This window comes from Narcine bancroftii, chromosome 7 (genome assembly GCF_036971445.1).
Source record: "Narcine bancroftii isolate sNarBan1 chromosome 7, sNarBan1.hap1, whole genome shotgun sequence".
NCBI classification, from domain to species: domain Eukaryota; kingdom Metazoa; phylum Chordata; class Chondrichthyes; order Torpediniformes; family Narcinidae; genus Narcine; species Narcine bancroftii.
The window spans coordinates 188,755,863-188,774,097 of NC_091475.1; the positions used below are offsets into that span (position 1 = coordinate 188,755,863).

Here is an 18,235-nt window from a genome sequence, read left to right on the forward strand (position 1 = left end):
AGGAGTTGGGGGAGATCAAGGAATATCTGAATATTACAGTGTGATTTCATTCTGGTTTTGCCAGTATGGATCCCAAAACTATCTATCAAAGATGATGGAGTGGGGGACAAGGCGTGATGCCATAAGGAGAAGACATGAAAAATGCCTTTCCTGGCAGAATTACCCGACTTTTTAAAAAAAATTAAGTTTAACTGGTTTTAAAAACTTCTTAAGAGGTCTCAGAAGATAGCTACAAAGAAATCTAGAACTCAAACTACAAATAAAATCAGCTGCAACTGAAATTACTTTGCTGGAAGAATCAGGGTCTACCTTGAAGACTCAGCCGATGATCCTAGTTCCTCTCCAGCCCCAATCGATGAAGGCTTCACGGGTGAGAATTCAGGTTCCAGCACCACCTTCTTGGGGAGCTGGGGAAGATGGCACTGGAGCAGGGGAAAAAACTACGGCGCATGCACGCCACCGAAGTGACAGAATCGGAGTCTGTGGATCTGACTCCGACAACGGTTGCGGGTCAGCCAAGGGCTAAACAAAAAGCCTGTTTAGAGTTTCAGCCCTTAGCAACATCAACAGAGGAAGAAGAAGATCCTGTAGGAGGAGAAGAAAGATTTTTTTTACCACAGTCACAAGGAGAGGAAACAGAAGAAGAAGGAGATCAATATATTCAAGGTAAAATGGGTGCATATTATGTTACCCCAAAACCTCTTGACCCACAGATTTTTGATAAAACTTTTGAAAAAATGAACTTAATTAGTTAGAAAATAGATGCAAATTTTTTGAAGTTAAAGCTGATTTTACAAATCAGTTGGGAGTTATTAAAGAAGAAATAACTACTGAAAACAGATAGATTTCCAGGAATGTCATATGGATGTGGAAGAATGTAAAGATACAATTAATAAGATAGAAGATTCTTTTACAGCGTGGTAAGTACAGAAGAAGGATTTGTTGCAGAAAGTTGTCATGTTGGAAAATCAGGGTAGAAGAAATAATGTGAAAATTGTTGACTTGCCTGAAGATTTTGAAGGGAATAACGAAGTGAATTTTTTTCAAAATTTGCTGCCTAAAATTTTGGGACCAGAGAATTTTACAAATAGTTTGGAGCTCGAAGGAAAAAAAAACATATCCGGGACAACCACCACGCTCTGACTTGATTAAATGTTTATGTTACCAAGATAGGGAAATGGTTTTAAGAATGACAGTTCAAAAAGCAAGAGAACAACAGTCCTTTTGTGATTCAGAATAATAGAGTATTTTTTTTAAATGAGGATTTAAGTAATGAAGTTGTTAAAAGAAGAAAAGAATTTAATCCAAAAAAGTCAGTTTTGTGGAATAAGGGATATAAATTTACTTTTCAATATCCAGCAGTCCTTAGTTTTTTAAGGACAATATCAAGGTCAATTTTTTCTACTGAGTCTGAAGCCTTGGAATTTGTCAATTCATTGTCCAAAATTAAGCAGAATGGAAGGCAATCTTCTGTACCTCAACAAATCGAAGGGGACCAAGAAAAATGGAAAGGAGGGCTTCCATCTGGAGGACAGCTGACTGAAGCTGAAGTTGAAATTGATGATGATCAAGTTAATAGAGACCTTGAAGAAGCTCATCATACTTGATTGATTGAAGTTTAATTTTGATATTCTGTCTGGGGGAGGCGGATTCTCTTTTTTTCCACTTTCCTCTTCGGAGGCCATGTGCCACTAGTGGCAAGGGCCACTTCTCATTATTAAGGGAGTTAGTGCTGATCTAATCAGCACTTTTGGAGGTTTTTTTTCTTCTTTTATTTTTGGGTTTTCTTACTTTCTCTCTTGGAGATGGCATGTTTTGAAAATTGGCTGTGGAGCTAGGATGACCCGGGGTGGAGAGGAGAGTTTAATATTCCCTAAAATTAAAACATGGCAATGCAAGGTTTGAACTATGTAATGTTAAATGTGAATGGGCTCAATAATACAATTAAAAGGAAGAGAGTTTTAGCTCATTTTAAAAAGTTGAAAGTAGATATTGCTTTTTTACAGGAAACTCATTTGACAGAGAAAGAACATCAAAAGTTGAAAAGGGAATGGGTTGGACAGGTTTTAGCTTTGTCTTTTAATTCTAAAGCACGGGGAGTAGCCATTTTAATAAAAATTTGTCATTTAAATTGCAATCAACAATTATTGATCCTTTTGGTGGATTTGCATTAATAATTGTCAAATTTATTCAGAATCTTGGATTTTTATGAATACTTAAGCTCCTAATGTTGATGATGAAAAATGTATTCAAGATGCCTTTTTTAATTTGGCACATGGAAATATAATAATTGGTGGAGATTATAATTGTTGTTTAGATCCTTTTTCTTCTTCTTCTTTGGCTTGGCTTCGCGGACGAAGATTTATGGAGGGGGTAAAAAGTCCACGTCAGCTGCAGGCTCGTTTGTGGCTGACCAGTCCGATGCGGGACAGGCAGACACGATTGCAGCGGTTGCAAGGGAAAATTGGTTGGTTGGGGTTGGGTGTTGGGTTTTTCCTCCATTGCCTTTTGTCAGTGAGGTGGGCTCTGCGGTCTTCTTCAAAGGAGGCTGCTGCCCGCCAAACTGTGAGGCGCCAAGATGCACGGTTTGAGGCGTTATCAGCCCACTGGCGGTGGTCAATGTGGCAGGCACCAAGAGATTTCTTTAGGCAGTCCTTGTACCTTTTCTTTGGTGCACCTCTGTCACGGTGGCCAGTGGAGAGCTCGCCATATAATACGATCTTGGGAAGGCGATGGTCCTCCATTCTGGAGACGTGACCCATCCAGCGCAGCTGGATCTTCAGCAGCGTGGACTCGATGCTGTCGACCTCTGCCATCTCGAGTACCTCGACGTTAGGGGTGTGAGCGCTCCAATGGATGTTGAGGATGGAGCGGAGACAACGCTGGTGGAAGCGTTCTAGGAGCCGTAGGTGGTGCCGGTAGAGGACCCATGATTCGGAGCCGAACAGGAGTGTGGGTATGACAACGGCTCTGTATACGCTTATCTTTGTGAGGTTTTTCAGTTGGTTGTTTTTCCAGACTCTTTTGTGTAGTCTTCCAAAGGCGCTATTTGCCTTGGCGAGTCTGTTGTCTATCTCATTGTCGATCCTTGCATCTGATGAAATGGTGCAGCCGAGATAGGTAAACTGGTTGACCGTTTTGAGTTTTGTGTGCCCGATGGAGATGTGGGGGGGCTGGTAGTCATGGTGGGGAGCTGGCTGATGGAGGACCTCAGTTTTCTTCAGGCTGACTTCCAGGCCAAACATTTTTGCAGTTTCCGCAAAGCAGGACGTCAAGCGCTGAAGAGCTGGCTCTGAATGGGCAACTAAAGCGGCATCATCTGCAAAGACTAGTTCACGGACAAGTTTCTCTTGTGTCTTGGTGTGAGCTTGCAGGCGCCTCAGATTGAAGAGACTGCCATCCGTGCGGTACCGTGCGTGTTTAGATCCAATTTTAGATAAATCTACAAAATATTTAGTTAAAATGAAAATGGCTAAAAGATTATTGATATTAATGGATTTGGTGGATATTTGGTGGATATTTAGAGAAAATTGAATCCTAGAGAGAGAGATTGTTCATTTTATTCTTATTGGTTTGATTTGTATTCTAGAATTGAGTTTTTTTCTAATTTTGGCTCATTTACAAGGAAGGATTGAATATGCACAATATAAACCTAGAATTGTATCAGATCACTCACCATTATTGATGTCATGTTTAAATTCTGATAGAATTGAAACAGTTTATAGATGGAGGTTTAATTCATCATTATTAAGAAATGTAGAGTTTTGTGATTTTATAAGAAATAAAATACAGATATATTTAAATACAAATGTTAATTCAGTTGAACCCATCTGGGGAAAAAAGTTTAAAATTGGCTTTGTGAGCAAAGATTTAGGAAGGGGGGTGTCCATTTCTGTTGCAGGCTTGCAGGTGGCTGACGAGGTCAATGCAGGACAGACATGCCCGGCTGCAGCAACTTAAAAGGAAATTCTGTTCTGGGTTTGGTGCCACAGTATCACGGTTCTACCTCTGTCTCCTTTTGTCCTAAGGCCGGAATGGTATGTCACCAGGCTGTGTGATTGGAGGCTAGAACAGACCACTGGCACAGAGATTTCCTTAGAGAGTCCTTGTACCTCTTTTTTCAGAGCCCCCCTGTCATGGTGGCCTGTGGAGAGTTTGCCATTCAGCACAGTCTTGGGCAGGAGATGATCCTCCATTCTAAATGCATGCCCTGCCCAGCGTAGCTGCATCTTCAACATGGTCTCGATGCTGGTAACCTCCGCCTGTTCGAGGACTTTAATGTTGGTGATAAAGTTACTTCAGTGGATGTTGAGGATGGTGTGTAGACAATGTTGGTGGAAGTGCTCAAGGAGTTGTAGGTGGTGACGGTAGGTGACCCATGACTTGGAGCCGTACAGGAGGGGGTCAGTACAATGGCTCTGTACACAATTTTCTTTGTGCCTTTTTTAAGATGATTGTTGTTCCAGACTCTTTTGTACAGCCTGCTGAATGCACTGTTTGCCTTTGCCAGTCTGTTGTCAACCTCTTTATCGATCATGACATCTGACGAGATGTTGCACCCCAGCTGGCTGAACTGGTGGACTGTCTTCAGCTCAGTCTCACTGAGGGTTATGAAGGGAGGGTGGTATTCTTCCTGAGATGCGGGCTGATGGAGAACTTCTGTCTTCTTCAAGCTGACTTCCAGTCCAAAGAGCTCGGCAGCCTTCGCAAAGCAGAATGTTATATACGGCAAGGCTGTCTCTGTATGAGGAATAAGGGCATCTTCGGTGAAAAGTAGCTCTCAAATGAGTTGGTCCAATGTCTTGGTGTGTAGTCACCTCAGGATGAACTGGCTGCATCAGTGCGGTATCAGATGTAGACACTGTCCTCGTCATCAAGGTCTTCTGTGGCCCTTTGGAGCATCGTGCTGAAGAGGATGGTGAAGAGAGTTGGTGCAAGGAGGTCGTTGTTGGGACTGACCTGGCCATGCTGATCTTCATGTAGCTGGATGACCATACTGAGAAACTTTGGTGGGTATCCCAGTCGTTCCATGATTTGCCACAAATGTTTCCTGCTCATGGTGTTGAATGCTTTGGTAAGGTTGACAAACAAATTACAGAGTATATAGAAATGTTTCTGGGAGATAAATTGGGAAAGTTTTGTTAGAGTAGGTCACGTGCAAACACTTTAAAACAGATCTTACTCGAAATACTGGAGCTATGCTAGACATAGTGGCTTTTCACACCTTTTGCAAGAGCTTTGAAGAGTGCTCAAAAGACGTCACTAATGGATTATTGTTTATCAAGGCTCTAGATGAAAGAGCAGGCTGGAGCCGTTATTGTCTGCAGAAGACTTGCTGTTGCAAGAGGATCATGTGGTTTTGCAAGCAGAGAGAGTCAAATAGGTTTTTTCTCAATCTCGGTCTCAGAGTGTGTGTGTGAGAGATACACACACACAGAGATCACTCTTACAGTGTGGAAGATGGCCTAGTCACAGCCTTGTGGTTCATGCAAGAGGAGAGGACTGGCTATCTAACATTTCACTTGGAATAAGTAAAACATAAAAGAACTCCGTGGTGACCTGAAAGAAAGAGGTTATCATCTGGAGAGCCCTGATGGGGCAAGTTTTGTCAGCAAGGCACCGAGGTGACTGATGGAAGTACATCAGTTGTGAATGTTCTGGAACAACACCTCTCTCTCTGAAAACCAACAAGAACCTTTCTGAACGGTAACCATTTACCTTTCGGGCACCAAAGCCTGGTGAACTTTATAAATGTTAATATCTGTGCACAGTATAAGAATTGCCTGTAACCAGTGAACTTGGAGAAATGAGAAGTGAGATTAGACTGTGAACCAAAGAATTTTTCTGAACTTACACACACATTACATACATGTGCACTTAGAATTAGAAGGGGGTTAGGTTAGGTAAAGTAAGTTAATAGTGATAAGTTAAAGTGTAATTCTATTTTCATGTTTAAAGATAATTAAAATCAACTTTTGTTTAAGTAACCATTTGTCTTGGTGAATATCTATTGCTGTTGGGTTTTGGGGTCCACTGGGCTCATAACAAATGTCCTAAACAGTCCCTTGTTCTGTTCCCTACGATTCTCTTGGAGCTTCCTGAGAACATATATAATGTCGATGATGCTCCTGTTGGCTCTGAAGCCATTGACTCTTTGGGAGGTGTTCTACTGCAATGATGGGCACCAGTCTGTTCAGGAGTACTCTTGCGAGAATTTTTCTTGCGGCGGAGAGCAGAGTTATCCTCCAGTAGTTGGAGCAGTCGGAAGTTTGCCTTGTTCCTAGCAGCAGACAAAGAACTCATGGAATTTGGTGTATAATGCTGGGCCCCCATGCTTCCAAGCCTCTAGAGGGATTCCATCGAGTTGCCTTACCACTTTTCAGCTGCTCTCTGGTCTCGACACTTGGAATCTTGTCCAGTTCTGTTTTCTCTGGCTGTTGTGGGGTACAATGAATCGTTGAGTCTTGGACCATGCGGTTGGTGCTGATGTGAGTCTGGAAATGTTTCCTATACACCATGTAACCCTTGGACATTCAGCTCCCAATCACATCCATTATTAAGCCATGTCTCAGTGATGGCCACAATGTCCTATCTTTTAATCTGTAGCTGTGTAACAAGGTCACCTATTTTATTTCTAATGCCATGTGCATTTAAGTACAGTCCACCTAGACCAGTATCTGTTACCGATTTTGCTGCATTTCTATTGCTTTTCACCTGTGTTGCCAGCTCCTGACTGAAGGGGTCGCTGTAGACAGAAGAGCCATCAGAGTTCCGTTCCATTTGTGCTAACTGCACCCAATGAATAAATTTGAATACATGTCTATATACACGTGTTTGCCTTCATGTTAAAGATGGGAAAGAGTGGCCTTGTGACATCTTGCAGCTTGAAGCTCTTGGGCCTTTGTGATCCTTCCAGCTGGGTTTTAGCTAATGATCAAAGCTGAAATCCATTTTGTTTTCTTTTCCCCCAGTATTCTGGTGTTGTACCACATGTTGACCTGGGGTCTGGTGATCCTCTTGTGCGTGGAAGGTGTAACCATGCTCTACTACCCCTCTGTTTCCAGGTAGGTCCATTGCAGGAACATCTCCCCATGACAGGTGTTAAAGGCCTGTGGGCAAGAGTTTAAAGTGAGGGGGTTAAAAGTTTCAGGCCGATCTGAGGAAGATTTTCTTCACTCGGTGAGGGGTTACAATCTGGAATCCACTGCCTGAGAAGGTGGTGGAAGCAGGAAGTCTCCCAACATTAAACAACATCTGCTTGAGCTCTTAAATTGCCACGGTGTCCTTACTTAAGGGTGAAGTGCTAGTAAAAGAGATTAGTGTAGTGAGATGTTAGCATGGACATGTTGGTCCAAAGGGCCTGTCTCTGTGCTGTACAACTCTGGGTACCTTTTGAAATTGGGGTGTTTACTGCCTTTTCCCCAATGACAAATGAATGAATTAATTTATTGTCATATACGCAAGTAAAATCTACAACACAATGGAAGTACATTGAGTGTAATTAACAAATAAGATGCCACGAGGTGAACAAAAAATAAATACAAAAGGAAGATTTGTGTCAATGATGTGGACAGAGCAGAGCGTTGGTGGTCTTGTCGTCATGTTATGGTTTAGTGAGACAGGGAGGTTCAAGAGCTTGAAGAAAAAAAACTGTTCTTGAACCTAGAAGTTTAGGACTTTGGGCTTCAGTACCTTCTTCCTGCAGGTAGTGGTGAGAAGAGACATGTCTAGGGGTACTGAGCATCTGCCTTCTTGAGGGAGTGCCCCACATAGAGGATGGTGCTCACAATGTCTGTCGACCTCTTGCACCCTCGGCAGCGACCCCTCTCCTCTCTCCCCCGCGGCAGTGACCCCTCTCCTCTCTTCCCCGCGACAGCCAATCCCTCTGCCCCCACAGCAGCCGACCCCTCTTCCCTCATGGCAGTGATCCCTCTCTTCTCTCTCTCATGGCAGTGACCCGTCTGTGTCCCCCCCGCCCCGCTGCAACATTGACCTCTCCCCCCATGGCAGTGACTTCTCACCCCCCCCCCCCAACTTCTCCATCCCGGGCCCTGGCAGCAGCCCGTCTCTCCCCCTGATCACCACAGACACTTCAGCAGGGGTTTCCCTGTGACGTCAGTGCTTTTTCCTTTTCAGGCCGCCGGTCGATGCATCCTGGGTACATTTAACCGGGCTCCCTGACGACCTCCAAGGTAGGGCAGGGACCCGGTTAACTAGACGATGCTGACTGGGTTGTGTGAGGTAAAACATCATGAGATGGGAATGTACAGGGCTGTAACAAGATGTGAATGCATCCTTGTACTTACAAGATAAGAGAGACATTGATGGATTGAGAGGCAGGAAGCTAGCAGGGAAAGGATAGCAACAGTTTTAGTCATTGGACAAGTAATGATATGATGATGTTCTAAGCACGTATCCAAGGGTATAAAAAATCACCATTTTGCTGATAACGGCAGAATGCATTCTCCGACTAACCTGGTTAGTTGCAAGTGTTACAATCCGGTAATAAAGAACAAAGAACCCTGATTTCGACTCAGCCTGGTGTTTGTCTCACTCATTCATGAACAAAGCAGACCTAACAGTTGGCCCCTTTCAAGCTGCCTTGTGTGTGGGGGGTTAACCGGGTAAATTGCCCGGTTAACCCCATTTAACAAGACAGTTTGAAAGCATTTACTGTCCGCACTGCTGACTTGAATAATAATTGGAGGCCTTGCTTTCGCACAGAAATGGTCACCACATCCTGCACACGTGGGTTCAAAGGATAAAACACAAATTATTTTGTCAGTATTGTGAGAATGATTTAATGTGAACATAATCTGTACACTTGATTCCATTAGCTCTCTCTCCTATATCGAGTGAGTGACTGTTTGCTCTCTGCCACTGAGAGAGACCAGTCTTTCTCCAAGGTCAGTGGCTCCTGAGGCAACCACTGGCTGCTTCCTTTGATCATTCAGTGCCCAGCTTCATCCCAGGTGTGAACCTGGTGGTAATGAGAGAGCCAAGAGCCTTTCCCGATGTTTCACCTTCCTGCTGCTTTTAGGTGCCCTTCAACACAGTGTAGGTGGGATGATGAACTTGGATCTTATGGGTGAAACTCCCCCCCTCCCAACCCCCACCCCGGCCATTCTGCACGGTGGATGTGTGGACGAGCTACTCTATCACAGGTCCCATGGTCACTTAAAACCTGACCGAGTTGCAGTTCTGTGCCCTGCACAAGACTTCTATGAAGTACCAAGTGGTGAGAAATAGCTTTCTGATGTGGACCAACTTGACAAGATAAATGAAGATAAATATAGATGCAAATATTACTTGTGGAAAATCTTATCAGTGGAAAACATTAATATTTGCTTTCTCATTTAGTTTTCAAAATGTTTTGCACAAGTATACCATCGCTGTGAGATGTTTTGTTTGACAGGCAGAAGTATCCTACCACTAATTCACAGAGATAGCTAACTGAGTTAATTGTCTTGCAGCTGTGAGAAAGGATTGGAGCATGCAGTTCCACATTATGTCACCACCTATGCCCCACTTTTGCTCGTTCTGTTCATTAATCCCATTCTGTTTGGAAAAACTGCAAGTGCAGGTAAGATAATACAGGTGATTTTATTTTAATGTTGGAGTGATTTGTGCCAGAATTATTAACCAATAGTTCCAGCATCTAAAGAAGCGGTGACTCTCAATAGTTCCAGGAGACGCATGTGCTGGAGGCCCTTAGGTTTAATTTCTGGATGGTTCTCAGTTAGTTGATCTCTACTGATGTCCTGATCAACTACAGTTGACCAATGAACCTCCAGTTAAGAGGGCACATTTCAATTGGTTTCTACCCAGTTCCCTCTGCTGGGAATGCTTGTTTAGGCATTCAGCTAGATAATCTTAGATCTAGTCCCTGGAGCATACAAAGCTGACCCCCACGCCCTCCCTGGATACCATAGCTCCTTTTACACTTGTGTCCCACTAAATCGTGACCCAGGATAGGAATGGTGTTTTTGTTGTTCACACTTGACCACTCTTAACTGGGTCACTGCGCATGTTCACATGTGCAAGAAGCCATCCCGGGGGTTAGGACTGTTCAACCTTTCACCGTTGATGCATTGGCACATCAAGTGATGGTGGACCTGCCCTAAATCCTGATCAATGTATTATGATCTTATATTTGAACAAAATTAATCATTCCTAATTATAACATAATGAAGCTTTATGTGCAGCTCAGTACGAGCCTCTCAGCTCCTGCTATTGTTGTGCCGACCTATATAAACCTTTATAATGGACAGTGGAAAGTGCTAGAATGAATAGCAATAGCGGACCATTTTTAAACACTGTAGTGCTATCATGCACAATTTATACAGCATGGATAAGTTGGTAGCGCGATTGCACACAATTTATAAAGACCATGGGAAGAAACGATGGCAGACCTGCCCTCCCAGAATGCCGTGTGGCTGAGAAAGGGCTGTATGCATGGCTGCATGCATGGAGGGGTTTCTCTGCCACACGGCATTCTGGGAAATCAGGTCCGTCATCACTTTTCCCCAGGTTTTTATGAATTCTACGCTATAGCACTACCAACTTTACCACACTGTTTAAAAATTGTCCGCTATTGCTATTTATTGCGATTTATTTCCTTTCTCTCTCTCTCTCTCCTGCTGCGACTTTTATCACAGCAAAGTTTATACCTTAATTTTAATCTTTTCTTCCTTTATGTTCTTGGGTCATTTCTATCTCAGGATGCAATTGCCTGTTCTACACTTGCCTGATTACAACGCTGGTTTCTGCAGATGCCAGGGGTTACACTAGGCATTGAAGTAGTCTATCCCCGGCATGAGAAGATTTTCGTTTCACACTAGACCCTTTTTGGGCTGATTGGCCATTCATTCCTGGGACTACTTGAAAGGGACTATATATCCATCCTGCTAATTCCTGCATACAAACCACTGGTAAAGCAAGACAAACCAGTTCGCAGGGAGATCTGGACCCTACCTTAGCAACCACAGCAGCACTGCATGACTAACTTTGAGACCACAAACTGGAGTGCATTCAGGGAGGCGGCCACCCACAGTGACCACATCAACAATGTCAAGTATACAGACACAGTGACACATAATGGATGTCAGGGTGATCAAATGCTACACAGCAAAGATAAATCAAAAATCGTGGCTAGACATGAAGGTTTGTACATCACTCAAAGCTTGTGACATTGCATTCAGGTTGGGAGACCAGATGGCATTAAGAGCTGCAAGGACTGAACTCTCCTGTGCAAACAGAAGGCAAAGCACAGGTATCCACAGAGAATCCATAGACACCCGGCACATTGGTCAGGGCATAAGTCAACCCTGTGGGTCACTGACAACGATGCTTCCCTTCCTGACAATTTGAATACCTTCTACACATGATTAGATGAGAGACAAAAGGTGATGTCTCCCTCTGAAGAACAGGCACCCTACAGAGCTACAGCTGAGATATAAGGAAGATCCTATACAGGGTGAACCCACACAAAACAGCAGGTTCAGAGAACATGTCTGGTTGGCCCAGCTGACGGAGGTCCTAACAGACATCTACGACATCTCACTGCAGCATTCCACTATCCCTGCAAAGTTCAAGGCAGCCACATATTGTGTGCATAAGAAACAAAAGTAACCAGCTTAAATGACTACCATCTATTGCGCTGACGTCTGTGATGTTTCTTTTACTGTAATAAAGAAACTTGGGTTCGTTATAACAACTATACTTTATTAGTTACTGCACTCATGACGGCATCCATTTTGAAAACACTCATAGCTGCAACAACTCGTTTCCGACTCTCTCTAGTGGTCAGGAGGATCACTAGCACTCTATCATTACATCCTCTTTTCTTGAGATGTTCAATCTAACAAGATGAATCACTAATACAATATTAATTTCAATTTAAAGTTCAACACAAACGTAAACACCACATCAGCAGCACAAACTTTTTAAGTGTGCACTTCTTTTTCTTTTCGAGAGTCAGTCTGTCAGATGCTTTAATAATGTGTGGATCTTCTTAACGTGCTTGTGTCGGCTCTGCTGGTCCACTACTGTCCAGCACTGATGGTATTTCCTCTGTTGCTGTGCAGGCTGGACCCTCTGCATTTGTCTGTTCCTGTGGGGTCTCTTGTACTCTTAGCAGGCTCTTTCGATTCCTCCTCAGTATTTGACCCTCCTCTGTTTTGACCATGTAGGATCCTGGATTTACTTCCTCCAGAACAGTGGCCTTTTTGTCCCAAGTGTTGGAATCTCTGAGTCTCACTGGGTCATGTTGTACCAGTGGCCCTAAGCTTCTTGATGACTCCATTTTGCTTTTTTGTCTCCATTGCAGATGCTTTTGTTTCCATTCACCATCTTCGATGTCTCTGTTCTTGTTTGGGTCTGCAGAGTAGGAAAGTGTGGTGCGTAGTCTACGTCCCATCATAAGCTCAGCAGCTGATGTGTCATGTTTAAGTGGTGAAGCTTGGTAACTCAGTTGAACTAGATACAGATCTGAGCCACGGTCTTGTGGTTTCTCGAGCAACAGTTTAACTATGTGAACTCCTTTCTCTGCTTTACCATTTGACTGGGTATGCAGAGGACTTTAAGTCACATGTCAAATCATACTCTTCTGCAAAGTTCAAGAATTCTCTACAGCTGTAGCATTGTTCATTGTCACTGTAGACAATTTGAGGAATTCCATGTCTTGCAAAGATCGATTTCATATATTAGATCACACAAGTAGCAGACATGTTAGGAAGCAGCACAATCTCCAGATTGTTGATAGATAATCAATAACCAGCAAGTAATTACTTCCATCCATGAGGAACAGATCAGTCTGAACTTTCTGCCGTGGTTCTGCTGGTATGTCAGTTATGATCATGGGTTCCTTTGTTTGCTCAAACAGGTCTCACAGCTTGAAACAATTTTGTCAATGTCAGTGTTTATCTTTGGCCAATAAACAGCAGTTCTGGCCCTCCTCTTGCATTTTTCCATTCCATTCCAAGGTGACCTCTGTTAGGTCTGCTTTGTTCATGAATGAGTGAGACAAACACCAGACTGAGTCGAAATCAGGGTTCTTTGTTCTTTATTACCGGATTGTAACACTTGCGACTAACAATGTTAGTCGGAGAATGCATTCTGCCGTTATCAGCAAAATGGTGATTTTTTATACCCTTGGATACATGCTTAGAACATCATCATATCATTACTTGTCCAATGACTAAAACTGTTGCTATCCTTTCCCTGCTAGCTTCCTGCCTCTCAATCCATCAATGTCTCTCTTATCTTGTAAGTACAAGGATGCATTCACATCTTGTTACAGCCCTGTACAGGGTAACTCCTTACACATTCCCATCTCATGATGTTTTACCTTACACCTCGTACTCCCTTTTCAGCATTTCTTGTCGCAATTATTGAGGAATGATAATTCTGCTCTGTCTGAGATGAAGCCCATTGACAACACTCAGCTCAGTTCTGATGTTGTAGTATGGCTGACATTCACCTCTAGGCCATCCTTCATTTGGATTCTTGATGACCTGTAGAACTATGTCCTTATCTGTTTCAGCTGTGATCTGCTTGGATTTCATGTCAGATATGGGAAGAGATTCAGTGATCAGGTTCATGTGGAGATTCACATCTGTCTCTGTGGAACTCTGTGTTGTTCCCCTAGGTAACACATCAGCTAACACAGTAGGTTTCCCTGGTGTGTCCACCAATTCAAAGTCATTACATTGTAGCTTCATCATCAATCTTTGGATTTATGGTGACATTTCACTGAGATTTTTTTTGATTATCGTTTGTGGTCTGTCTCTGCCACGAATGTTGGTAATCCATACATATAACTGGAATTTCTCGAATCCATAGACCAGACCTAGACACTCTTTCTCAACCTGTGGGTAGCAACATTCAGATGTTGTCATAGTCCTTGATGTATATGCTACCAGCCTCCAATCTTCTCCCACAGCCTGAAGTAGTATGGCACCTAATCCATCTTTTGAAGTATCTGTGGATATTTTAATCCTTATGGATGCATCAAAGAACGTCAGAAGTACTGGTTCTATAGTTAGAATGGTCTTCAGTTATTCCCATTCTTCCTTTTGGTTGTCTGTCCACTTGAATTCCCATTTGTCTGTAACAACTTTCAGTACATTGTTTTGGAAGATACGTTTGGTATGAATTTACCAATGAAATTGATCATTCTCATTACTCTCAATGTGCTTTTTTTGTCAGTGGGTCCAGGCATCTCTCAAATTACTTTCACATTACTCTTGTCTGGTTCCACACCTGCTTCTGACAGCTTATCTCCCAGAAAGGTGATTTCCTCACATCAAACTATCATTTTTCTCTGTTTAACTTTAATCCATTCTTCTGGATGTGTTGTAGGACTTTGATGAGTCTCTCATTGTGTTATTCTTGTGTGGATCCCCATAGGATCATGTCATCATGTACACATGTACCCCATTTATGCCTTTTATGATGTCCGCCATTGTCCTGTGGAATACTTCTGGTGCTGAGGAAATTCCAAAAGGCATCCTCAGACAGGAGAATTGGCCAAACAGTGTATTAAATGTACAGCATTTTGTGCTATCCTCATGCAATTTTATTTGCCAGAAACCCTGGGATGCATCCAATTTAGTGAAAAACTTTGCACCGGCCATCTCACTTTCAATTTCATCTCTGGTTGGAATCTGATAATGTTCTCTCTTTTTATTGGCATTCAAGTCTTTCAGGTCCATGCACACGCATAGTCCACCGTTCTTCTTTTTGACACACACCATTGAATTCTCCCATTCTGTGGGCTCCTCCACTTTATGACCCCTAGTGCCATCATTTGGTCAAGCTCCTGCTTCAGCTTTTCTTTTAGCGGTGCTGGAGCCCACCTTGGGGCATCCACTACTGGCTGTGTGTCCTCCTTTATCTTATAGATGAATGGTAGAACTCCAAACCCCTTGAAGATGTTTGGAAATTGATCCAGTATTTCCTCTACGCCATTCCGTACATTGGCGCTGTTAATGTGGTACACCCTCTTGACTAGGCTTAAATTTTCACATGCTTTGTCACCAAGCAGTGATTCATGTCCATCTGGGAATACTATGAACTTGAGGTGGTGCTCTTTATCTTTAACTTTCACCTTTACATGTACCTTTTGTATCGATGCTCGGTCCATTGTAGACTTTGAGCTGTAAGGATTTGCATGCATGTATGGCTTTATCTTCATTGACCTGATATCGCACTCACAGATCAAATTGACCTTTGCCCCTGTGCCCAGCTTGAAAGGAATATTTGTTTGATTTATATCCCATGACACAGTCTACTTATCCTGCTCGACTCTGTTCACACTTGGCTGTTCAGTATCTGTTGGTTTTTACAGTGTTTCTACAATGCCAACAAAGAGTGTATCACTGAGAGCAGTTTCTTCTATAGTGTGTACAGTGTGCACGGTTTCACTTCTGTTTTGTTTCCCTTTGGAAAAACAGTGATTCTGCCCTTTGCAATTATTACAGACTTTTCCATAGACTGGGCATTGTTTTGGTGCCTGTTGAATGTCTCTCCACCTTTTTTTGTTGTTTATATCTTAGTTTTTTTTTTAAGTGTGTGACCAGACACTGTGCCTTCATTTTCACTGGCTTTTGTACTATCACCAAACTTTTTTTGCATGCCTTTTCACTGCCGTGGCATATCTTCACAGCTCCAGTTAAGGTAAGCTCTGTCTCTCACAGCAACCTCCCTCTCACTTTCTCATCAATAATCCCAAACACAATTTGATCATGGATCATTGAATCTTGTAGCAATCCAAAATTGCATGTTCTTGCTTTTAATTTCAAGTCCATTAAAAAAGTAGCAGTACTCTCTCCCTGCAGCTGTATGGGCGAGCGAAACACATACCTCTGGAATGTTTCATTTTTTGAACAGTGTTCATCAAACATCTCAATAACCTTGTAGAAATTGCCCTGGTCTTCTGCCTTGAAAAAAACAAATATATTGAAAACCTCTAGTGCTTGAGGTCCCACCACAGTAAGTAGCAGTGCAATCTTCCATGCATCTGGTTTGCTATCGTCTAATGGTTTGCAGGTACAGCATAAATCATTGTTTGAACAGCCTCCACTCATGGTTGACATTTCCAGTCCAATTTACAGCATCATGGTCTTTACACTCTCCATGTTTTCTGTTGCTATTGACTGATTCTCACTCTGCACACTCCTTGTGTTCCTTCCTCTCCTGGTACCATGTGATGTTTCTTTTATTGTAATAAAGAAACTTGGGTTCTTATATAACAACTATACTTTATTAGCCATAGTACTCATGACCTCGTGGAGGCATCCATTTTGAATCTACTGGTAGTTGCAACAACTCATCTCTGACTCCCTCTAGTGGTCAGGATTATCACTAGCATTTTATCATTACAACGTCTACACTCAGTAAGTGCTTTAAGTGACTGGTGATGGAATGCATCAGATCACATCTTCCAGCAATATTGGACCCGTTCCAGTTTGCCTACTGCCCAAAATGGTCCACAGATGACACAATAGTCTTGACCCTCCACTCTGTCCTGACCTTCCTTGAGAAGGATGCCTCATTTTGTCAAGCTGTTTAACGTTAATTTCAGCTCAGCGTTCAACACAATTGTACCTCTGAGTCCTCGCTGGGACTGAAACTGGATCCAAGACAGTCTGTTGGCAGCAAAACCTCAAGCCATAGCACACTGAGCACTGGGGCTCCTCAGTGCTGGGTGCTCAGCCCGCTATTGTTCACACGACTGACTCAGGACTGCACTACCAGATTCAGTTTCCAGAGAATCAGCACATTTGTGGATGATACAAGAGTAATTGGCCTTGTCAGCAATGATGATGGGTCACATTACAGAGATGAGGTTGGAAGCCTCTTAAAATGGTGCTAGAACAACAATCTGAGACTGAAAGTGGACAAGACAAAGGAGATGATTGTGAACTTCAGTAGGATGAAGGTCGACCATTCTCCACTACACCTCAACGGTTCCATCATTGAAAGAATGGAGAGCACAAAGTACCTTGGCGTGGATATAAAGGATGAGCTATTCTGGACTCACAATATCTCCTTGTTAGTGTCTACTCTTTTTAAGAATGCCAAGGAGGGCAAGGCTACTGGCCCCCATCTTAACAAACTTATACAGAAATTTTACAATTGAGGGTGTCCTGCCTGACTCCATCATTGTGTGGTATGGGAGCGGCAAACCATCAGACCAGAAGCCTATATAGAGGATCATTAAAATAGCCGAGAGGATCGCTGGGGTTTCCATTTCCTCCCTAGATGACATTTACCTGGAGCGCTGTCTAAAGAAGGCTCAAGGGGTTATAGAAGACCCTTTCCAGCACATAGTATCTTTAACCCACTACCATCAAAAAGAAGGTACAAGAGCATCAAAATCAATGGCTGTCAGGCTGGAGAATAGCTTCTTATTTTATATATATAATTTGATTATTTACGTGATCTTTATATACGGTGTACTCTGTGTTTTTGTGTGTCCACCATGGACTAAGAAACAGTTGCGTTGCGTGGCATAGGCACAATCAGATGATAATACATTTGAACTTGAACTTGGCTTACTGAGGTGCTGCCCACAGTTGACTTATTAAGACCTCGTTCTAGTTGAGGAGCCTGCAAGCTCACACCAAGACCCAAGAGCAACTTGTCCGTGAACTACTCTTTGCAGACGATGCCGCTTTAGTTGCCCATTCAGAGCCAGCTCTTCAGAGCTTGACGTCCTGTTTTGCGGAAACTGCCAAAATGTTTGGCCTGGAAGTCAGCCTGAAGAAAACTGAGGTCCTCCATCAGCCAGCTCCCCACCATGACTACCAGCCCCCCCACATCTCCATCGGGCACACAAAACTCAAAACGGTCAACAAGTTTACCTATCTCAGCTGCACCATTTCATCGGATGCAAGGATCGACAATGAGATAGACAACAGACTCGCCAAGGCAAATAGCGCCTTTGGAAGACTACACAAAAGAGTCTGGAAAAACAACCAACTGAAAAACCTCACAAAGATAAGCGTATACAAAGCCGTTGTCATACCCACACTCCTGTTCGGCTCCGAATCATGGGTCCTCTACCGGCATCACCTACGGCTCCTAGAACGCTTCCACCAGCGTTGTCTCCGCTCCATCCTCAACATTCATTGGAGCGACTTCATCCCTAACATCGAAGTACTCGAGATGGCAGAGGCCGACAGCATCGAATCCACGCTGTTGAAGATCCAACTGTGCTGGGTAGGTCACG

At 43.1% G+C, this 18,235-nt stretch overlaps 1 protein-coding gene across 1 annotated transcript in view; it reads left to right on the forward strand.

Moving 5' to 3' along the window:
* Window positions 1-18,235, forward strand: part of gpr143 (G protein-coupled receptor 143) — a 49,872-nt gene that overhangs the window by 21,257 nt on the left and 10,380 nt on the right. Inside the window, exons 4-5 of the mRNA XM_069892539.1 lie at window positions 6,972-7,064; window positions 9,474-9,583. Coding sequence (XP_069748640.1) covers window positions 6,972-7,064; window positions 9,474-9,583 — 203 coding nt within the window. The remainder of the gene's footprint in view (window positions 1-6,971; window positions 7,065-9,473; window positions 9,584-18,235) is intronic.